Source organism: Micrasema longulum, unplaced genomic scaffold (genome assembly GCF_059751315.1).
Source record: "Micrasema longulum isolate JH-2025_06_02 unplaced genomic scaffold, ASM5975131v1 h1tg000360l, whole genome shotgun sequence".
In the NCBI taxonomy this organism is placed as follows: domain Eukaryota; kingdom Metazoa; phylum Arthropoda; class Insecta; order Trichoptera; family Brachycentridae; genus Micrasema; species Micrasema longulum.
The window spans coordinates 133,257-158,442 of NW_028277562.1; the positions used below are offsets into that span (position 1 = coordinate 133,257).

The 25,186-nt window shown below is 30.0% G+C and overlaps 1 protein-coding gene across 1 annotated transcript in view; it reads left to right on the top strand.

Moving 5' to 3' along the window:
• LOC148282219 (alkaline phosphatase, tissue-nonspecific isozyme-like) overlaps positions 1–25,186 on the top strand; it is a gene marked incomplete at its 5' end in the record, with an annotated part of 170,538 nt that overhangs the window by 98,590 nt on the left and 46,762 nt on the right. The window contains one exon of the mRNA XM_088225435.1: positions 24,570–24,777. Within this exon, the coding sequence (XP_088081561.1) occupies positions 24,570–24,777 (208 nt within the window). The remainder of the gene's footprint in view (positions 1–24,569; positions 24,778–25,186) is intronic.

A 25,186-nucleotide genomic window follows, 5' to 3' on the forward strand; every position in this document is an offset into this window, starting at 1 on the left:
TAAAAACAAACATTTGTAAATAATAACCCAAGTATTAAATGGTATACTTTTGTATTTATAAAATTGTGATATAAAGCGTCTAAGCCCATGCGTTATACGTGTTTTGTTTTATGTACAAATATTTTATTTATGCAAAAAAATCAAAATAAATAACCATAAAATTAGTGTTTTAAATTAATGAATAAAATTTGTTGTCACTATATATAATACAATACAATATATTGTACAAAATTATTCAAGTCATTAAACAAGACATTATATTTCGTAAGTTGTATTTTTCGTATGTAATCCAGCTATGAATGATGGTTCAAATTTCTCGCCAACTATTTCAAACTGTGTTTCTCGGTCGAAGGGATGAAGAAAAACATGATAAATAGAGCTATTTATCAAAGTGGGATTAGTCCAAACTTGCAGCAAGAAATATTATTGCAAGTTCCCCTATTTTATGGTTGTTTTTATTACTTTTGAACAGAAATTATCTACCACACCATTTTCTTTTACTTCCTGTTTCGCTAAACTGAAAGATACGACAAAAAAGGGTGGGAAAACAAGCCATAAGCCCTGTAATTGCCTAGTCTCTCTTATTCTCTTTGTTTGTTCAGCTCATTACCTTTTAGGTTTTGTACACTGATAACAGAAGAAATGTAGTGGACTGTAAAGAAATTTGTATTCAGATTTTAATATTTCCGTTTGTTTCTTTTATGAACCACCTCTTAATTCACAATTGCACTGAAACCCGATTTTGTGTAGATATTGATAGAATGTATGTTTACGCAGTTAATGAAACACTAATTGAGGGTTATATAAGCAAACCTTTAAATCTTCACTTACTGAGATATTTGCGAAAAACTTTCAAAAAATAATTGTAAGATTTCTAATTATGCTTCACTTACTCAATGGAGAATGCTTAGTTTGCGGTGTCAAGTAGCATAATTGAAATTCGTTTTTGCAAGATTTAGAATTCGTTTTGAATTACGCTTTTATTAAGGCAGAAATGTTTTTATGTTTAGTTTGTTTTGGAATCGATAACTAATTTTCCGTTTTTGGTAAAGATTTAAAAGTTTGCTTCTAATACCCTACTTTGTCAGAAACTATGCAAAAAAGGGTATATGAAAAAGACTTTGTAGCGTAGTATTTGACATTATGTGACATGCTTATAGGATCGTAGGACATCAACAATTTGAATTAGGAAAGATGTAGGTAGAATAGAAATATTTATAGTCTTATATGAGTTGCAAGTATAAAAAAATTACATTTGGTAATTAATGAAATATATTTCATCACTTTTTTAATGTGGTTATTTACCTAGGGGGTGAAATCATGTCTTTGCCTGGGAAAATTAAGACAAACTCAAAATATTGTTTATTTTTATTTGTGCTTTATAAAATTAAATTTAAGTATTCAGACTTACTGGAATATGATAATTTCTTCCAGCCTGCAAAAAATATATTTTTAAACAATTATCTTTTAAATTCCTCAATTTGTTGATTTCTATGAAGAAAAACAGGAATAACAAATAATTATTAAGATATTACAACAGAAATGAAGAACATTTTAGAGAAGGTAATATAGAAGTCTAGGTATCTACAGGGCTAATGACCTGTCATTGGCTGATTTTAAATGTTCTTCATCTTGTCTTCTTATATTTCACTTAAAGATTCTTTTCATCGTTTCTTTGAATCCCTTAAAATAAATATGTGTATATTTATGTTTTTCCTTTTTTTTTTAAAAATGTTATTACTTTTTAATTTTATTTTTACATCTGAGCATGTTTTTCATTCTTTATTTCAATTCTTAATTTTTAATTACTCTTACAAATTTTCTTCATTTTTAATATTATTTCCATTTGTAAATACTCACTACAAACTTTTAAATATATTTTTTTCACTTAAATTTTAATTTTTAAACAACTTTCATTTAAGTTTTTTCTTTTTCCTTCTCTTTTTTATACTTACATAATTAACCTAACTTATAATTGCTTTATAATATGGAAACTTCACTGGTCCATTAGAATTAAGTCTAATTGTGTAAAATATTAAACTTTGTAACTGTACTGTATGTTTCTTAAATAAAAAAAATTAAAAAAATCTCCGTTGTAATGTGTTAATATTAACAGCTTCCTAGGGAGTTGGTCCAGCCCTTTTATTCAAAAGTTTGAACAAACTCAAAATATTGTTGATGAATCCACCTAGTACATGAAGAAGTATTAAAATTAAAAAATTAAAATTTCAGGCGTTGTTCATTATAATAATCTCCTCAACGAACTAAAAACTATTAAAAATAATATATCAATAAATAAATTTAAAGTTAATCTTAAGAAAATTTTTGAACACGTGTAAAAACTACTTTGAATTTAATAAGTATGAAGGTATTATTGTTTTATGTTTTTCTTTATATACCCTTTATTTTTATTATGTTTTTGATGTAATCGTATATTTAAAATTATATAAACTCTTTTAAATAAACAGCTACAACAGTGTAAGTCACTCTCCACGCACAAGAGTTTGTCTCTTTTTTTGGAGAGTTACAGTGGTAACATTTACTAGATGTATAAAGTAGATCTGTATAGAATTTTTTAAAAAACATGTACCTTTTTTAAAATTTAATAATTTAAAAAAAAAATAATTTAGGCAGAAAAAAACAGAATTTACAGTTTGTAAAGTGTCCACCTAAACTAGCTAATGACAAGTCATAAGCCATGTACATACCTAGACTTCTATATTACCTGCCCTAAGATGTTCTTCATCTCTGTTGTAATATGTTAATATTAACAGCTTCCTAGGGAGTTTAGTATAGTTCGTTAGTTCGTATAATTTTTTAAACCTACTTGAAAAAACAAATATTTATAACCATTGTTGAACCCACATAATGGTGCCTAGGGTCCTGCATTATTCAATTAATTGCAGTGTATCTCGATCATCGGTTACAAGAAAGTAAAAAGATCAGTTTTACGTTTCAAGTACCAGTCTCAAGACAGTGAAATATTCCAGTGTTAAACTACCATTAAAATAAGTATTTCACATCATTTTTCCCCAGAATCGAACCCAGTACCTCAAACTACGTTTTTAGCTGAGAGCTATCAAGTTTAAAACACTTGTCCAAGAAATCTTTTTCTATTACAAACACACACATTACTGTTTTGTTTCTTCGTCAGTCCAGACACAGAACAAACCGGAAAATATGCAAATAAAAAATATAGTAAAGAAGTCTTTGATACTTGTTGTCATTATTTGTTCAGCAAAATAAAGAAGAACCGAAAATATTGTAGACTAAAAGGCATTGTTAATTTCACTTTTCTTAAATTTGATACAGCAAGCTTACATCTTTTTCTGTATGGTGATTTATAGCAAACAACTAATATATTAAAAAAAGATGCCTTACTAATGAGCTCCAAAGGGTTCATATGACTACAACATCATTAACTTAACAATGCTGTAAAATGAATCTAACCCTAATGAGATGAGATTTTATGCATGAAATGTTAGCCTGTTAGAGCTGTATATTAAATAACAAAATACGCTCTGCTACACCTGTACGGTAATGGAAAAAATATATAAAAGCCATGTCAGAAATGAAGTGGTAAGTAATAAGAATGAGTCACTGACATCAGATATTTAAAAAAAATATAATATGCTGAAATCAACACGGTTTTCAAGATGGAAAAAAACCGGAAAACCTTAGTAAATTTAATAAATTATATACAAACAAACACGGATGCTGTAATTCCAATTGAAGGAGTAATCTTAGATTTTAAAAAAGCCTTTGATATGATACTTTTCAGACCATGGTTTCAAAATTAAATTTAATTGCAGTAATATTTCAACAGTATGAACTTTTGAAGTCAAATATACTTACTGTTAGAGGTATAATTGAGTATTTAATTTTAATAGAAATCTTAGGTATTTCAACGTAATAACTATGATATTGCATCGTCATATATTCCCATTGCAACCGGTGAGTGCGCCTACCACGTGACCTTCTTCGTGATTTCTCTTCGTCGCCACTTGGGGGCACTGCAGGCATAATAACTAGGACCACGTGATCCTAGCGTTCACAGCGCTACAAAATGCCCTTAATATGACATAATCGAAAAAATTACAAAGAAAAACAGTTGATTTATTAGTACCACATGAATAAATTCTGAGTACACTGTTAGATATTATTTATTTTTTATTTTTTTCATTCATAAATTTCATAAAAAGTACAAGTTTTTGTTAAATTCTAAACATAACTACTTTTACACGTCTAGTCAATTTTATCACTGTAATTCTCCAAAAAAAAAACTAACTCAATGACAGGTCTTAAGCCCTGTAAATGCCATGACTTCCATATTCCCTTATTTAAGGTATTCTCCATCCCTGCTGTAATTTGTTATTTAAATTTAACTCAACGTTTTCGACTACAATCTTTCGTATTTATTTTTTAATTAGCCACTTATGTAATTGTAGACAAAGAACTAAAAATATAAAAAAATGTTTTCAACACGAATAAAATAAGAGAATACCAGAACAATATCCCATGCAATATTCTAAAACAAGACAAGGATAGTTGAGATTTATAAACCAAGGATTGAAATTATACCATAAACTACCAGATGAAACTATACAAAAGACTCTTTTCCAAAATTGGTTGAAAATATTATTATTAGTAACAGTAGAACATGAATTAAAAAAAAAGAAAACTTATTTGATTGAACGAATTTAATCCGATGGTTAGTTAATAAATTTCAAATAAAAAAAATCACCGCATAGCCACCCTAAAATGGCAATAGGCAGGCGACGTTGCCTGCAGATTGGGTAAAAGAATGTCAAAAAGCCCGATGACATGGAGAACAAAAAATAGTCAAGGGCTGTAACAACTTAGGTGGAAAGATGACCTAGACCGGCATGTCGGTGTAACCTGGATGCTTATTGCATATGACAGGGCGACATGAAGGAGAACGAAGGAGGCTTTCGCCTAGTAGTGGACAAAAAAGACTAAGAAGAAAAAAAAATCAGAAACAGGTCGGAAATCCACTACATATTTTTTGTTAAACCTAGCTCACCGACCTTATATTCGAGTTACTTTATTGTAATAACCTAATTAAGTCACCCATACAGATAAAAACGATTCTTCAATCATTGACAACGAAATTAGCTACAAATTACAGCAATACAATGGATCGTAGGTACTTGGGTTTAGAATTGCAAGCGCAAATCGAAACCGTTCATAACACGTTTGTTTTTTAACTAAAAACCAAACTAAACCAAACCAAAGAATTTAAACGCTTTTGTCATATGCAATAGAGCTTAAAAGCTTCCGCAGAATATTATTACTCTGAGCGAGTAATAATTTAACTAACCTTCGTCTTTCGGACTACGAAACAAAACGTTTGTATTTATTTAATCATTTTTTTTATTACAAGTTACCTTTCATTAGCCAATCTCAATTTTTGGGTTATTTTATATTTAAATAACTTTGAAATCAACCTACATACAAGTACTACACATACATTAGCCGCTATTTGCTTTCCATTCATTAACTTCACCCTTATATTTATAGTCTGCATTGCGCGATGGTTTAAACAACCCATGCGGAGTAAAATTGTCTAATTAATAAATAAACTGAAACAGCGTATTTGCGACAAATGGCTCTTTTGAAGCCATTGCAGAAGGGTTTTGTCATGCGGCTTTTTTGACAGAGCAATATCAGCAAATTTTACGCAAAGTTATTGACGGTCATTATTACGTAAATTAATACATTTAAAAAATAAATGATGTCAATTTTGGGTGAAGTAAAGAAATACAAAACTTCGATAAAAAAGGGACAATGACGCGATATATCCCAATACAATAAGCGTACGTCTGCTATCAATGCGTGCGGGTGACTAACTTTACTATTTAGGAAGGTACTAAAAGTGAGCGAGGGTGCAGACGGGAGAAACTTATCGAAACAGCAAAAGCGCGGGGGGCTCGTAGTCTATTATCCGAATAGTTAGGTTAAATATCATAGTGTTTTTATTATAATTTTTATTTAACAAACTTACCAATGACAAGTCGTTAGCTTGGTAAATGCCTGAATTTCCATATATCCTTTTCTAAAATATTCTTCGTCTCATTTGTAACATTAAAAACACAACTGACTGAAAATATCAGAACCCTTAAAATTATCTTCAGTTCCCTAGCTCACCCGCACTAAGAGTATTCCTCTGCTATCTGGTCTCCGTATTATGATGTTCACATCAAGAATATTGAATCAGTTCAACATCGACTTTTGAGGAATATAGGATGGAGGTTGAGCTTATCTAGAGGTCAATATACGCATAATGAGTTGGAAACTAGCTTGAATAGACCTTCGAAATAAATCAGACCTTCTAGTCCTATTTAAAATTCTCAACTCACTCTTTGATGCGCCTGAACTACTGAGCTCAATCAAATTAAATATCCCAACTAGAAACCTCGGAAAAAAACTCACTCTTACAAAACGATAACCATAGAACTAACGGTTTTCATTTCCTTGTGCCCAGAATTCTTAGGTCTGCCAACAAACATACCAGTCTTGATTTCTTTGATAACAAGTTGTCTTCTTTAAAACGATCACTGAATCTAATTTAATTATAAACACCTCTCTTCCGCTTCCACTTACATCAAGTCCACTATATACTATTGTGTTTTTCTTCTTTCCTTTATAATAACTTTATATTTATAAATATGTCCTTAAAATGCCCATTGGGCGTTTATATAAATAAATTAATTAATAAAACCTATTTATATAATTTTGAATTAATTCATTAATCCAAAACTCCTAATACTTTTATCAGATCAAATAACAAGAAGATACCAAAATTATATCATCTGATAATATCTTTCCTGTTTACTATTACTTATTGATAAATACAATGTTTTGATACTTTTCATCAATTTTTTCTTTGATCGAATAAGAAAGCTGTCCTATGGTTAAACCTTCTGGGACATTATTTGGACGTTTTTTTGTTCCTATACGGATTTTTTCCTTTTCCATTTTTCTTTATTATATTCCAAGAATAAATGTTATGCCTCAGAATTTGTTATATCTTTTGTGGTCTTAAATACGACATCCATTGTGGAAATCCTTCTCTCACTTTTACAAAAAGCTTCTATATTGTAACAAATTCTCGCTCTATCCTTTCGTTCATTTATTATTTAAGCGAAATAGCAAATGAACGATTTGATACGAGATAAAATTCAATGTAATTTAGTTAGTTATTTTTGGAAAAAAAATATAAAATAACCCCCAAAACATAATTGTAATGATAGCAAAAAAGCGAAAATAAATAATTTGATTAGACTACCTCGCTCTAAAGCAACATGAACCCAAAATCTTGTTAAACTCATTCAGTTTTATTTTCTTTTGAATATTGAAATTAGTCACAAATTTGCAACCTCCGTGGTGTAGTCGTTAAGACACTTGACTTAAGCACGGAAGTTTTGGGGAATACAAAAATATAATTATATTTTTCTCAAGCCTGAGTGTTTTGTATTGTAATTCACCACTGTAATAAGCCTCCTGGCCATTATATTATTTTGAAATAAATAAAAAATCATATTTTTATTATAAAAATAATAGTTTAGTGCTCTACTATTTTTTACTTCTACGTATCTGAGCTAATTGTGCATAAAGCCTTGCATATTTACACTAATGATGGCGCATTTTAATTTATACATGTAATATGAAAATCATTTAGTAAAAATATTATTTTAACAATACTGCCTTTATAAACAAAAATTTGTTGGTCTCGTGGTGTAATAGTCAGCGCGTTCGCCTGCCATGCAAGAGATCTAGGGTTCGATTCCTGTAATGGTTGATATGAAATATTTAATTAAAAGGTGTTTTCACACGTGTTTGCTTATGATGGTAGAATACAAGAAACAATTAGGAAAATCTGCTGATAATTTAATGTTAATAATTTATACAGTTATCATAATTATACAGGCAGGGCGAGAAAGGTGCGCTTTGGATGCAGTTCAGAAACTATGAAATAAAAATTTGCTCAATCACAATCTCCACTTTAAACTTCGTTATTTGAAAAAAATATATTGCCATTTATATACCAAAAATATAAATAACGTAACCTTACAGAGGAAATATGAAAATAATGCGTACTTCCTATAATAAACATGAAATTTTATAGTTAAAAATCATAAAGCATTATTTTGAAATTATTGTTTTGCTTGGTAATCTCTAAACATATTTTTTATTAATCTTGTTTTCATAAAACATAATATTATCGTTACAAAACATTTTGTTTTAATTATAGAATTAAGGAAACCCACGTAACGAATTTATTATAGTAAAAATGATGTTGTCAAAAATATTTTCTTTCAACCATAAAATATTACGCTTTTACTTAAAACGACTATTTTTGGATAATAATTCATTGTTTTCGTAAGTATTTTTCTTGTTTCGCTAGACGATTTGTAAAATCGTCTAGGTTTTGTTAGTTTAACAACGTTTTTACGACGAAAAACATTATCTTAATCACTCACAATAAATTCATAATAAAATAACTTCCTTTTATTTTTTATGTTTCCAATAATAATTATTTCCGGGTCCAGACCGATAAAAAACACAGTTATAAAACTGATTGTAAAACATATAAATGTGAAATAAAAACATAATGGTAAACGAGTGTTTTCGGCTCGATAGCTGCTCTCAAGTAAAAATCTGGAATAAAGAATTTGAGTAGAGATAAGTCCTCGTTATATAGTAGTTTGCGCATTCGCCTACTATTTTTGGGACCTGGGTTCAATTACTGCTAAAGAGAAACAAGAATGAGGTAGAGCTATGACGCCAAAGTTATGATGTTCATATCTTATCCAATTAAATCGCAGCCATGGACTATGGTACTGCTGAGACCTGCTAACAACTGAACCGACAGTCCAGTTGTTAGCTTTGCTCGGCAAGCAAGGCAGAAGCAAGAGAAATGTCCCAGAATTTGGCTGATTAAAAAAAACATATATATTGTACAAATTTTAATCCTTTCCTCTTTCCTTGGTTCCTTTTTATTTCTACTTTCCAAACTCATTATCTGATTCCACATTTCTCTTCATTTAATACATATAACATAAAGTGTTTTTTTTTTTAATTAAAGTTAACATGTGCGAAACTTATCTTCAAATTAAAAGAAGAGTTGTTATTTTTAATTAATTTGTTTTTTTATGTATGTTTCTTTTTTAAATAATTGTGGGTTTTTAGTACAAATTTGAGACCAACTCTTCTTTTTTTTCACGAGTCTGTTTTTTGGTTGGATGGAAAATATTGCTTTTAGAAATTAATCTGCTAAAGTTCTTATTTTTGTACTTAAAGATTTAAATAGAAACAGAAAGCCTATTTCACAGCTTTTTATTATAGGCTTTGTAGATAGCTCCACATATTTGTAGCTCAGTATTTGACAAGGAAGATTCATTCACAATTTATCACTTCTTCTGAATATTTTGAATAATCCCATTTCACTTGTTTATCTGAGACAGGTCATCTAACTTCTATCACAACATGGACAATCTCTTCGTACAAATACAGGAATTACTATCCTAATATTTGAGTTGTTCCTTTCTTCTTATTCTTTCTTTCTTTTGCACTCTCTTCTCTTTTTTTCATAGTAAAGTATACATTTTAAGTTATTTTTTTGTTTGAAATTTTTGTATATTGTAATAAGATTCTGCATAATTACCTAGAATATGTCCACGTAGTTGTAATTTTCTCAAACTAAACGGTTTGGGTAGTTAGGAAGAAGTTGCTTGAAGGGAGCAAACCCGTCCTCATATGTAAGCGAAGTATATAAATATGTTTATAAAGTGTTAAATGATCCAAAATAAACAACTAATCTACTGGAACCTACTCACAGAGGAACACAAAATCTTAAGTGGTGAGAACATTATTGTTCTAAAGCTTACATAGTCTAATATTCCTTTATAAAGCAAACAAATGTACTACCAAACTAATTTTCTTGTTATTTGTTTCAATCTTTATTATTTCGTTGACACTCATCATAAGAAATACTTTTCTTAAACTGCAGATTTATAACCAGTATTATTTTAAAAATAAATATTAAAGTTCTTGCGGTTAACTAGTTTGTCAAATTTGGGGACCATTTTCAAAGGAGAGATAGCAACGAATTTTTAAGATCTAAGAACATTGCCATTGTAATTTTTTTTTTTTTTTTGCAAAATAAAAAAAAACGTGATAATACCCTATGCCGCGCCGTAAGAATTTTTAAAATAAATGACAATGGAAGACAAAAAATGTCAATTTCTCCATACTTGTTTCCGTGCCAGTATAGTCTGACAATTGGAGAAATTACCAAACAATTTTGTCTACCAGTCGCCATAGCAAAAATAGACTGCAATTATATGACAACACTGTTTGTATTGCCATGTATTGTCTTAATAATTATTATAAGATCTAAGGCGTATTACCTCTCTCTCGAGGGATGTTATACAAGTATATTAACATAATCCCGTTTACGTAGGAGAAGCATAACATAGTTTATTTGCTTAAACTTAGATGCTGGGGTTAGTAGAAATGAAATTTGCCCTCTAGCAAGTTTTATGTTCTAATTTACGTATAAATTTAGTACCCTAAGCCACTTTGGCTCGGATTTCAAACTTCACAGTGCATTTATATTTGACTATGCTTTTATGTAATTTACTCTGAGACGGTATTTTCAAAACGTTTAACGTATTTTTTTATATATTTTTTATTTATTTATTTTTTTCTGGTTTTTTAACAATAAACATAAGTGATAAAACTGAGTATTTAAAAAAAACATTATTACATAGCAATGAAATACATATTAATAGTAAAAATAGTTTTAAAAAAATCCTACAAAAGCATGGCCTGTTTGTGGGTATACAAGAAAATGTTAATGAATTTTTGCTCCTATAATAAATAATACAGTTATAAAACTTTTGTGTATATAAAAACTTTTTTAATATAATTTTGTCTCATTTTCAAAATATTCAACAAGATCAAGATCTAATGATCAAATCCTACAATATACGCATACAATAGAAGAAGGTAGAAGTAAACTGGATTGTCTTATTTGCCCAAACCAATATTGAATCAATTGCTCTACAAGTGTATAGCTTATGTTAGGTTTTTGTTCTTTCATTGTGCGTTTTGCAATATAAATAATATAGATATACAAAAATTTATTTAAAACATAAATATGTAGTGTTTAAAACTGTATGAAAATTTTATTACTGATTTATGTTTATTAAGTTCGTCTTTTTTGTTTATTCTCAAATGTAAATTTTGTTTAAAAAGTTTATTGTTAATTGTCCTCGGCATGGGTAACCCCAGTGAGGTCACATTATTGTTATTATTAATTATAGTTTGCGAGACAAAAAATATTAACAAAATAAACAAATTAAATTATGTCCCTACTCTTTTTTTAATATTTTTATTTTTCTCAAATATCGATTACAAATTATTAGTTGTTCTATGGGCACTTGCGACTTAATGTGCTAGGCCTGCCAACGCAGCAACGCAACCCAATACTTATCGAATATCTTTCCTAAGTGCTGGTTTCGGTTGTTTCGACACGACATTGTTAACGATTTTAAATAAATATAAATATTTTATTTTTTTTATATTTAAAAAAACGTATAATACATATAGTACACATTATTATACTCCCAGGAGTTAATTTTTAAATAAAATACTTTGTAAATTTACCACACAAGAGTTTAATACATTAGACTAGTTTAGGGTAATCAGTATTACCCATCTTCAATCTGGAAATATAAATGTAATCCCAGGAGTTATTAAAAAAAAAACTCATTTGGGACCGAACATATAAAAAAAACATTAAAATGACAATACATAAAGTTAATACATCCTAAATAGTAAGAACACATAAATAAAAAAACACAGTACTTTACACCATCTTTATAAATGACATTAATAACTTTCACTATCAAAAATATTTAAGTAATATTTTTTAATTGCGACACTTCTGGATTTTCTTTTCGACTTTTCATGTTTAAGCTCATTTTTTCCAGAGACCTTTTGCCAAACTTCGGTGAGCGAAACTTAGACACAAGAAGATTACCTGAGTAACGCGTATTGTAATTGTTACCAAATGTGTATTTTAAATTTGTGTGAGCAAAAAAGTTAACGATATTCAAAAAAGTATTGGATATGTCATGCAATGGCATCACCTTAAAATGATTTTTTTGTCTGACGGTAGATATCCTTGACATGGGAATCCCATTTCAGTAAAATAATGTTTTTAAAAGCCATTTATTTATTTTAATCTTCAAGTACAAAGAATATGCTCTTTGTCAGACTAATTGCTAAAAGCAATATCATCCAGACAACCAATAAACATATTGGCCAAAAGAAGAGTTTGTCAAAAATGTCATATATTTCAAAGGACACATGCATGAAAAAAAAACTGAATTAATTTAAAAATACTGCTGTTTTTTAATGGAGAGATAAGACTTGCACATATTAACTTCAATAAGAGTAAATTTTATACGTTTTATAGGATCAGGGGTGTGAAATTGGATAATGAGTTTGGAAGGAGAAAGCAAGGGGAACCAAGGAAAGAAAAGGAATAATAAATGTGTATTTAAAAAAAACAATAAAATACAGGTCAGGATTTTATGAATGTATAGTAATGTTTCAGGCGTTTCTTGAAGGTGGCTAGAGAAGGCGCATTTTTTGTATGAAGAAGTAGTTCATTCTTAAGACTAGCACATTGAACAGAAAAAAATAGCTGAAAAATGATGTGCTATTTCAAGAAATGAAAAATTTTCTCTCCTGAGAAGAGCAAAACAAAATACCATGATCAGAAAGGTAAATGAAATTCTCAGCAATATATTTTGGAACGCAAGGGTTGTTAATAATATTATAAAAAAGTAAGGGAGATTTACTTTCAATATTTAAAGTTAAAAAAATAAATATCATGGTTAGGTTCAGCCTAATATAAATTCATATATAATGGTTGGGTTCAGCCAGTATTGTCGGCATACATTTTATTGTATTTTTTCTTTGTTATGGTCAATTAAGTTAATAATAAATTCCACATCAATATGCTCGTAAAGCCGTTAATTTATTAACGCCCATTCACGTACAACAAAACTTTAGGGTGAGTTGAAATTACATATAATCATTATTTACACAAAAATATTTTGATTACAATATTAATATGCTTTATACTACCGTTTATTATTATGACTTCTGAAATATCCTTTCTTAAGTTTTTGTTGGGGCATTTAATGCAAAAAGACGGCATAAGATTGGCGGCCTCTGTGGTGTAGTGGTCAAGACGCTTGACTCACACACGAGAGATTCCGGGTTCGATTCCCGGTGAGAACACAAAAATTTTATGTGATTTTTCTTAAACCTGGGTGTTATGTGATGTAATTTACCTCTGTAATTAGGCCCCCTGGCACTAGCAAAAAAAACAATAATAATAATGACAGTAAAAAAATAACAATAATAACCGGCAAAATGATTGACGATGCGAATGTTGATGGATGTAGAAAACGAAAAAGACGTAAAAAGACATGGAATGACAAAATCCTTCAAAAACTTTATGTCAACAGTCGGAATAATCAACACGCGGGATGATAAAATGGACGAATATAAAGAAAGTGAGGTCACTACGCAAATACACAGTGATATTGTATTCTTTCCTCTGCATACTCCTGCGGAAAAACGACCTTATGGTTTGCTAGTTTGTTTGTTTGTAAAAATAGTTTATCGAATTCTTGTTTCGCTGTTATACACGAGTTAAAGAAAATGACCCAATAATTACGAAAAGCTACCATTTTCTCGGGTTTTCCAGCCATTATAAAAATAAATCATAAACCAACATCTCCATATTTTTCGGTCCAATTAAACTATGGAAATGTAATTGGTAGCGTGGCTAAAATTATTTCGTAATATTTAAGGAAATGTGGTATTTTCATTGTATTTCCGCTACCAAATTACACTTTCGCGTGTATAAATAATAGTTATGAATTTTTTTCATATTTTCTACCTAAAAGAGCACTGAAATCATTAAAAGTAAAAAAAATACTTCGATGCTTTTCGAATAGTTTTCAAGATATCATTATTTTTTTATTGATAAGAATTTAAAATTTTTATTTATTTTTTACATACGGAAGTTACTGTCGTTGACTTTCCTTATACAAATTTAAAAAGCCATTATACGTACCATTTTAAGAAGTTCTTTTCTCTCATGAGATGAGAATATTATTTGTTAAGCTTAAAGTTGTATACGAGTATTAAGCACAATAAGGACACGAAAGCTAAATTGAAAATAAAATTATTCGTGTGTAATATTTTTTGTAAATAAGGCTGATTTTTTTTTCTCTCCTTCGTAAGTCATTTAGATTTAATCATCATTTATCAATCAAGCATTATTTTACTCTATATTGATTGTAACAAATACCAATACAATAAAATTAAGATCTTTTTAACAAAATCGTTTACAAAACAAAAAATAACTTATCTTATTTTTTGTTTTGTACATTGTGACATTCAATCCATATAATCTTCACATTCGTTTGAAAATACCCTAACAAGGCGAAATAATTGTCAAGAAGTTTTAATTTTCATATTTGTAAAAATATAATAAAGTGTTCAGTAGACTCAAATCAGTGTTTGATTTCTAATATTATAAGTTTGAATGTTGTTTATTAAAAACAAAAATAAAATTGCAGATATACTTCAACAAAAAGATAACAATTTACATTTGTCAACATTTAAAAACAAATTATTAAAGATACCCTAGTTATTTAATATATTCAAATTTACATTTTAAGTTTCATATGTTTTTTCCTAGTAGATCTTTATGTTGTCACCTGAAGTAAAAATTCTACATCAATAAAACATTCAAAAATATCATTAATAAAAACTAGTTATAATGCTGGCCCTAGATGGCATCCCTGTGGCTAGCACAAGATGTAAATAATTTTATTTTAATGAATAACTCTCTGTTTGACAAAAAGCTTGCAAACCATTTATGCAATGGGTCGTTGATACCTAGAGAATGAAGGTTTTTGAGTAGAATTTTATGAGATATTTTATGAAAAGCTTTTGTGAAATTAGTATAATATATGCTATCAACTGTGTGTTTTTTTTAAACTTTAAAAAACATGATCCTGGTAAAGTAACAGGTAAGTTGCAATTGTTTTTTCATTTCATTTCATTTTTTTGCACCACAACAGGCCAGGATGCCTAAACTTAACAAACCCATTTTGCTTTTAGTCTTTTAATTTTAGAATCTCTGGGTTTATTTGGTCCAATACGATGAATTCAAATAATTTGGGAAGTACTGACTGTATAAAAATTGGGCGACGGTTTTTAATATTAGATTCATTTCCTTTTTTCAAGATTGGGGTAATGTAACTGGATTTCCAGCGAAAAAAAAAATTCTAGAGGTAAGCAGATGGTTGAAAAATTTAGTGAGTGGTCCAGCTATTACGTCAGCAATTTTTCGTACAAATTTTGGAAAAATGTTATCAGGCCCAGCGGATTTATTAATGTCCAGAGAAAGTATTTCAGTTTTGCAAGGTGCTTATGTTACGAAACAGTTGGATAAATGCGTAGTGTTTTTAAATTGGTATGGGGGTATGTTTTTTTCAGGTATATTTAAGTCGTAAACCTCTCTTAAAAAGTCAACAAAAATATTTATAATTTTCTCCGTACTGCAGACAATTTGACAATCTAAATATATTTGCGGTGGATATATATTACTGTAATGTTTTTACTGTTTTAAGACCAAATAAGAAAAAAATACCATGACTTCTTTATTCTTTTCCCTTAAATATTGTTCATCTCTGTTGTTATATATATATACCATTTCGAATCCATCAATCAATCTTTAGTTTTATTAAATGTACAGAAAGGGAAATATTTGACTGTAAATTGGGCGAAGCGAATGCTTGGTGAAATTTCTATCCCTGAGTAATATAAGCTTACAAACTAGAATTTGTATCAAAGTGGTACATAAAAGTATGTATCAGTTCGTTTTGCATGAAAACGAGCTTTTACAGTGTAAATAAGATTTGGCAAACAATGATTTGCCTGCTTGCATAACTCAGAAATTTTTAATTCGCCATAAAATTGAGTGTCTGCATGTTTTTAAATAATGAATAATTAGTTATATGTGTATTTATTTTAGATATTTTTATTTAATAATTAATGAATAGATACATCATCGTTACTCAATTATCGCACAAATTGCTGCATAGGGTACTGCACTGCTACACCAATCGCAGCGAACCTTGATCATTTTTGTTACATTAAGGTAAGATGATCAGTCTTACGCTTCAGGTACCAGTTCAGGGACTATATTTTAGTGTAGAAACACTCTTTTAAATAAATATTTCATTACAATCATTTCGGGAATTAATCTCGAGACTTCTTGCATGGTACGCAAACGCGCTGACCATTACACCACGAGTTCAACCCATTACACCATGAGGCCTACAAAAATAAATACTTATAATAGATAATATTACAAAAATAGATACATATTACAAAAAATAACGTATTACTTAATCTTTGAAGCCATCATTCCTATGTTGAGTTAGGATACAACAAAACAGACAGTGGAAGCATGCATATCATTTAAGAATACTTCAGATGAATATACCACAATATTTTTAGGATGTCAAAATGTGTGTAGCAAGATGAAGATGAGATGAACATATTAAAACAGTGAAGAAAAACATTTTGAGTCTGGACATTAACAGGGGTTATAACTTTTGTTATTAAGATAAGTATTATTATTCTAGAAAAGATTGATTGCTTCTGTTCTCTGTACGGGTCGGTTTTGCTCGCTCGTAAAAATTTTGCTTGACGGCTTTATAGTGTACTGGTTCGTGTGTTCACTTGAAGTGATTAGAAATCAAATTAATAAATAGTACACAGAGTAAAATGCTTCGTGTGCGAGTTGAAAATATGTGATACTTGTTTATATATAGGATAAAATTTTGGTTTAACGTTTCACATGTCGGCCGCTAGATGGCAATATGTTGGATGGAAAAAGTTTCTGGGCTACTTAGGCCTCTTGGCCTGTTGTGGTGTAATTAAAAAATATGCAATGATAAAAACAGAAGGGGAAATAAAAGTAGCTTTATGAAAAAAAATAAAAAAGTGAGTATTTGGTTTGTGGTGTAATTTAAAAATGATAATAATAATAACAGACAGGCAGAAAAAGTAGCTTTAATCACATTTAATTGTTGTGTTCTCACTAGGAAACGAACCCAAAACTTTTTATGAGTGAGTCAAGCATCTTAACCACTACACCATGGAAGTCACTAAAATATTAACTTAATTATAATTGTGTAGTTTTTTAGTGGTAATTCTGAGTTACGGAATATTATTATACTTTTAAAAAAAAAAAAATATTTTTGTTATGATTCACTTAAACTATTTATTTATTAGAAAATGAGAACCAAGGTGTGGTCGAGCGAAATGTGAGGTTCAAACCCTCTGATCCTTGGTTTTGCGACACTTGACACGGGACCACACTCTGGTTCATTATTATATTTAGATTGCTCTAACAGAAAAAAAATAATTGTGAGGACCAAAAGGGTGAAATTTCACAATGCCCGAGATTTTAATTCATTAACTGAGGCCCGGAGGGCCAATTTTCCTAACTAACCTTATCTATTCTCTCAATAAAACGCGAACAGGTGTCGAAAATGCTTAATTTTTTCAACTCATTCTGTTTTGTAGACATGTATTTTTTCTTTTGCATGTAACGCAAAAGCAAACTCAACATCTCAAATCTAGAGCAAAAAATTTTTTTCCGAATGATGTATTCGTTCAATATTTACATTTTTAATATACCCACGCACAAGCCATGCCTATGTGAGATTTTCTAGTTATAATAAAAAAGTGATATATTGTGTAATAAAAAAAATAACAAATGTAAACAAAAAAACTGTATGTAAATATTTTTTTATTTTTGGTTTACTGTTTCAAATTTGAAATAAACGGACACAACTTTTGTTCACACCTAATAAAAGTTATTTTTAAATTAGGTACCAATAAAACATTTTTTTCAAATTTTCAAACTTTATAATATATAATAAGATACGCCAAATGTAGGTTCAATGAAAAATTTCATCCTGACACATTTAGGAATAATAAATTTAAAATACTGTTTTTTAATAAGCCACGAGAATGAATTTTTGTACAGATTCTTTGAACTTTGAATTGAGATTTATAATTAGAAACCCATTTATAATTCTTGCGTTTGTGATTCTGGGTAAACGTATTTCTGAATTTTACGTAAGTGAAATATTTTATTTGGGAGATGTGAAAACAATCTATTTAAGGAAAATATGAAACGTTATTGAAACCCGTTATTTTATTTGTTTGTAATTTATATTAATAATTATTATATCATTATCAACCTTCTGGATATAAATACGAGTAATAAAGCAAATAGGAGAAGGAGTGTCGAAAATATGTATTCATTCATTCATGTTGCCAAATATTTATATTTCTAAAGGTATTTGAAATTATTTTTCGTCCAAAAATGTATTCATGGTATTGTCCGTTCTGTGCTTTAAACGAAAAAAACGGAAACACTTTATCCAAAACTCACTAAATGACCAAATTTAAGAAAACGACTTAAAAATGGAGTTGTGTATTGTCATTTTTTTGGCTTTATTTCATAATGAATAAAAAATAATAAAAACAATGTCACCTTACTGCGGGTTACCCGTGCGGATAACAGTAAACAATACACTTTTACAAGACTTAATATACAGAGAGAAATAACAAAAAATTAAAACAGGTTTAATCTCTACGTACTTCTGTTAATATTTCATTTCTGTATACCTGTATTATTTATATTTTAAAACACACAATATAAAAACAAAAATATAACAAAAACTATACGTTTGTGAAACAGATGGTTTAAATTGGTTTGGGCGAATGAAACATTCAATTTTACTTCTACTCACATTCACTATCAATTTTTTTATGGCCTTTTTATACATTTTTTTATAGCCAGTGAAAGTAGATTATAAATTATCTACTAGTAAAATCCACTTTTTTCTTTTGAAAAACAAATATTGGCGTTCTTATGATTTACTAAAATATTTAATTTTGTGGGCCATTTTACACGATTTGTCAATAACTCACTATAAGAAAATGGTAATCAAGTTGCGATTAAATGGGATTCAAACCACGGACCTTTAATTCGTGAGTCTGAGACGCTAGCCACGGGACCACAACCCGATATGAATCGGGGAAGACCCTATCACGACGGAACTTAACCCTACGAGGTTTCATTTCAAAGTAAGGATGTGTGGGAGTCATAGTCCATTGATCGATGACACACAGATGAGCAATAATTTCACCTGAAATATTGAGCAAAGACGATAAGATGAAACTCAGCGTTTTCTATTAGATACAATAAATTTTATTCTGCAATACTAACAGTATTGCACACAAAACGTCCGTCTACATAAAAGCAGCGACCTGTCGTACATTCTCTTCATTCCTGCCATGAAGACATGAAGAATGAAGGATCGCGGTCTATAAAGAGACCATCGGGCAAGGTTACGCCCAGTCAGCCCATCCAAGTCAGCTTCATCTAATCGATCAGCAAATCTGTTTCAGCATGTAGTCCAAGTGTCGTCAGTTCAACTCCTCATCACCGTTACTATCGTGCTCCTGTGCAAAGTACAGTTTATTTATACGCCATGTAATAAATCTTCTTCTGTTAATCTTTTTTAAAAATGTAACTCAATTAGACAAGTCTAGTGTACAAATAGTTTTCTCTACTGTTTTTGTTATTTCAATTCTGTCATGAGAAAGAACTACAATATTCAACATAAGCCCTGTAGTTCAATCACAGATGTTTATCAAGTCGATAAAAAGTCGTTAAACAACTTGACTGATCACAGTGGAACTGGATTAGTGTATCATAGTCACGTGGTAAAACGTCAAAGTCGAACATTTTCGTATGGTTTGCGCGTGTTTTAGTTTGTCTGTTTGTCATTTGTTTTTCACATTGTAAGGTTTACTTTATAAAATAACTTAATTAAAACGACATTGATTTAAATTACGACAGAGTTAAGCTTGTTAGTTTTGTCATGATAATTCATTTACATAAAATATAAAAGAATCGAATCCAGAACATCAAGGGTTGTATGCAAACGCGTCAACAACTACATATTGAGATGGACTTATCTCAACTGGATTTTTTTATTCAGGATTTGTACCTAAGAGCAGCCATCTAGTCGAAAACACAAGTCAAGCATTCTGGTTTGGTGCCACACACATAAATATATTCATCCGCGCACACACAGAGATCAGCTTAATATATTATCTCCGCAGGATAATCATGTATTGTCACAGGAAGCAAAGGCTGCAATATTTCTTGTCTTAGAAAGTCAAAACACTATGCCCGTAAGATAATTTATTTATACTGAAATTCATATGTTTAACTATTGTGTGGTTAAGAGTCTACATGGAATACAATACTTGACATAACTATCTTATTTTTTTAAAAGATTAAAAATTGCCATTTTTTGTAATTTTCAAATGGACACTTCTCATTTGTAAAAATATTCAGGATTTTAAAATAAAATATATTAATTCTTGCTATGCGAAGAATAAATATATGTATGAAAGTTATACAACAATTAATCCGTTTAACTGTGTAAAAAAGAGCACGAGGATATAAATTATAATAAGAAAGACAAAGACGCTGCGGTGTTTGTTCCACACGTGACATGCATAAGACAAGGAAAACATTAGTTGTTTTTTTCTTTCGTTCAAACTAGTCAGTTATTGACAGTGCGCAGGAACGCACGCTAGTTGAATGACCGTCATAATTACAATTTTAAATCAATTTTGCGATAACAGGCCAAAATTATGTGATTATATTTATAAATTGTGGAATGGAAATTATAAAACAGTTTGTGTCTATGTTTTTTATTCAAACGTCTGTATGAGAGTATTCCATCGTTTGCTAAATGTTACACGACGCCGACGTTACACGCCGTATTTAAATGATTTTTTTTGCACAACTGTTCAAAACTGAGTTTAAAACTGTTCGTTTTTTAATGACATCAAAAACATATATAGCATAACAATCAGCACGGAAACAAAACATTAAGTAGAATTATAATCTGTTTGTTTAAACTTTAGTTTCTGGAAGTAGAAATTTACATTAAGCTCACATCAAAATGATTTACAAGAAAAGTTCAATTTATTTTGATTGATTAGAAATTATCGTGTTAAGCTGTCTGACCATTACATTTAGCCCTTAAATGCATCGTGACATAAACTTTCATCATATCAAATATTGAGGTAGAGGTATTTTTAAAAATCGTAAAAAATATACATTTTTTTAAAAGATTTTTTTAATCAACAACAAACAACCTCTTATATTTTCAATCAGCGTATGCCAAAATGTTTGTAAACATTCTCAATTTTCTCCCTTGAGAGATAATAAGATTTAAATATGTTCCTACAGAGAGGGAAAACATTTTTGAGAAGGTTATTTGGACGTCTAGGCATTTATATACCTCATTACAACATCTACTCATTCTTTTTTTGCACAACAACAATCCAGAAAGCCCAATTTTAGTGGTGAATTACAGCACAGAACACCCAATCTTGAGAAAAACACATTGAATTTTTGTTTTCTCGCCTTGCGGGCGTGAGTCTAGCGTATAGACCACTACACTGCGGAGGCCGCCAAGGCCACTAAAATTACAAGGCTTATGACCTGTACTCCCAGGGGAAAAAAATCAGTCGGTCTACAAACATTGGGACATACTTAAAACATTGCTGATTAAACCAACTGGTATAAGAAGTATAAACATTAAAAAAAACATTCAAGACTCTAGGTTTTTTGGCAAAGTAGGGCAGCGAAGGTGTTTCCCCGTCTAGCTGTAAACATTTCAGAAGCACTGCAGTAACTAAACAGTCCAAATAATTGCTGGTATATATTGTTATTGTTGATCCTCATTCCACGTTTTTGGCTTATAACTATTACATAGTACCGCTGCATACTGCAACGGTGAGCTCGTGGAGGATCGATGAATAAATAAAAAATTGCATTCTCAAACCTGCGATCCTGCATTCACAAAACCTATCGCCATCGGATAGGCTACAACGCTAGCGCATGACAGAAATCTTTTGACTCGAAGTTTATAAAATACAGAAATATATCAGAGACAAAATATTTGGAATGAAAACACCCTTTTTAAAGTATAATAATTTTATTAATCGTCTGTCCAACACCGTTTTCTAAGAAAAGTGGCATGGTTGCTCGGATTACAAAGGGGTAATTATTCTTATTTTGAAATAGAGCAATCTCTAAATCTGTCTTCATTGGAGAGACGTAGAACTGAGATGGACCTTATATGCATTTTCAAAATACTTAATGCTTTAAGTGATGTCCCATCTCTGTTGCAATCAATTTCTTTTCATGTTTCCAACCGTGTCACTAGAAGCGAAAATCTACTATTTATAAAATCTTCTAAGAGCAACTTTGGTTTTTATGCCCCAATGTCCAGAATGTGTAGATTAGTCAATTCATCACACGACTTGTAATTTTTTGGGATAGATCTTCCGGCTTTTCATAGATCTCTTCGGGACTAAACATTGTGGGATGAAGTTGGATTGGCATGGTTTAGCTCAAAGTTTAAAGTCTCTGGTTTTTTTTAATATATTGTACACTATTATTGTTTTGCCCTTGTTTGTCTTTGCTAAATAGTTTTATGTTCTTTTTGTTAAGTTTCTTGCATTTATGTTTCTTCAAGTAACTGTTGTAATTGGCTTAGGCCGTATATATATATATATAATAAATAAATAAATATGTAAAAATAAAAGTAAAAGAAACCAAGGGAGTCTATAAATTTCAACCAAAAATAAATGCGATATGTAGAAGCACTGGATCTGCATAAAGAAAAGTCTTTTAAAGCACTACCATTTAAGGAAACCCCTTTTTGAAGACAGCTCATGCGATTGTACTGCTCGATTTACATTCTGTCGCACAAAAAAGCATCCGTAGATGCGTTCGTTACAGAAAAAATCACAAAGATTTATTGTAATATTATCTGTGATGGCTAATAAACGTAATCCGTCAAAATACGTAAAAAAATACAAACGGTTTTTTCATGTAAAGATCTCCTTTTACGCAATTGATTGCCTTCGTGAAATATATGTAAATTTAAAAAAACAACTTGTTTTCTAAAAGATTAAAAGCATTTTGATAACCCAGTTCCGTGATCTGAGTTTAATATCTTCATGCTTGAGTCAACACGATTATATTATAATTTTCGTCAGCCACGTATAATGTTCATAAATCATTTCTGTAGGAAAAACTTTTCAATTTAATATATTTTAAACAAAAAATGAAGGATCATGCAGAGTAAAAATAAATGTAGCACGCAAATTAGTAAAATGAGCAAAATCTTTCATTATAAGGTTGTTTTATATAATTTACATTTGAAATACTAGCATTGTGATTATTCATTAAATTCAAAATAAAAACAGAACAAAAATATGTTTCTTTTTTAAGTGATACCGTGTGTGTTGGATTTGTTCCGACGTTTCGGCCACCATTGCAGGAGATCATCTTCACCATCTTCAGGATAAACTTGTTTCGTAAAGAATGAATGTGACGCCAAATACAGCAATAAATATATAATTAGATAGAGTACGAAGATATAACTCGTAACAAGATAGACAGAGACGCTGTTCTGTGGCCGGTGTTTGTAAGAAAATAGATTCAGTCAATTATTGACAGTGATGGGGACGCACCCATGATGTAAAATGACCACCATATTTATGATTTTAAATTTATTTTTCTATAACTTTAATCTTAATCTTATTCTATATTTTATAAATTATGGAAAAAAAAATGTTGAATAGTATGTCTCCATATTTTATTTCAAATGTCTGCACTTTAGAATATTCCGTCTTTTGTTTGTGGTAACACGATGTTACATCACCGCGCGCTGATGAATTTTTGCCACATTTTTTTAAGAGTTAATATTATATATTACAACATTTTGGGTTTGAAAAATGTTTGTGGACAAAATACTGGGTTTAACCCCCATTAAAATTAACATTGAAATTAGAGAGTCATTAAAATTAATAGATTACAACAAGAATGAAGGATCAGAATGTAATATAGTAGTCAAGGCATTTACAGGGTTTATGACCTGTCATTGGATGATTTAAGTAGCCTTTTTATATATTATATAATATTTATAATTTTGCCTATGTTTAAACATCCATATTTTTTCAATTCTTCAAACTTTTGATTTTATTTAAGTAAAAGAGCTGAAACCTTTATTGGTTGTGAAAAAAATCATCTGATCGAATTATTTCCCATACTAGACGCCTTAAAACGATTTCCCAATTTTAAACTGACGACAATTGCGTATTAGACCAGTTTGTTTTATAATAACATTTTAAGAAACGTAGTTACTTAAACTAGCCAATGATCAGATACACTAAATATATCAGATACGTGGGAATAACTATTGCCGAGTTCATGAAGTCTGTTTAATACGGCATATGTTTTAACTGTTGCGTTTTTGTTGCAGGTTCTTCTCGGGGGTGGTAGAAGGCACTGGCTACCAACCGTGACGAAGGATCCCGAGGATCCGTCGTCAGAAGGAAGAAGGCTGGATGGCAGAAACCTGATAGAGGATTGGCTGAGGGATAAGAAGAGGAGGAAATTGAGGGCGGAGTATGTGTGGAACGGAGAACAGATGCAAGCCGTGGACACCGATAAAACAGACTATCTATTAGGTGAGAAATATTACGTACATACTGACTTTTGTTTTAAAGAAAACTTCATTCAGAATGTTATAACTTTTATTCATTTGGTAAAAATCATGTGGTTTAAATTAGTAAGGGTAGTAAAAAAAATAAAAACAAAAATTCTCGCCATTTTCTGTCTCGTGAATAATCAAAAACTTGTGACGTTTTTAAGTACTGTGTCCGCTAGTTTTCACAAAATTCCAAATCTCGCAACTCGACGTATCGTGTAATAATATTAATCTTTTGCTGATTTGTAAAGCGCTTTTAGGGCGCTTTCCAATTTTATACGTACGCTTACATTCTTACTAAGCGAAAGTTACATATCATATTTTCTGATTTGAAATTGAGGGTTTGATCTGAAATGACTGCATTTGTCGATGATTTGCAAATGTGAAGG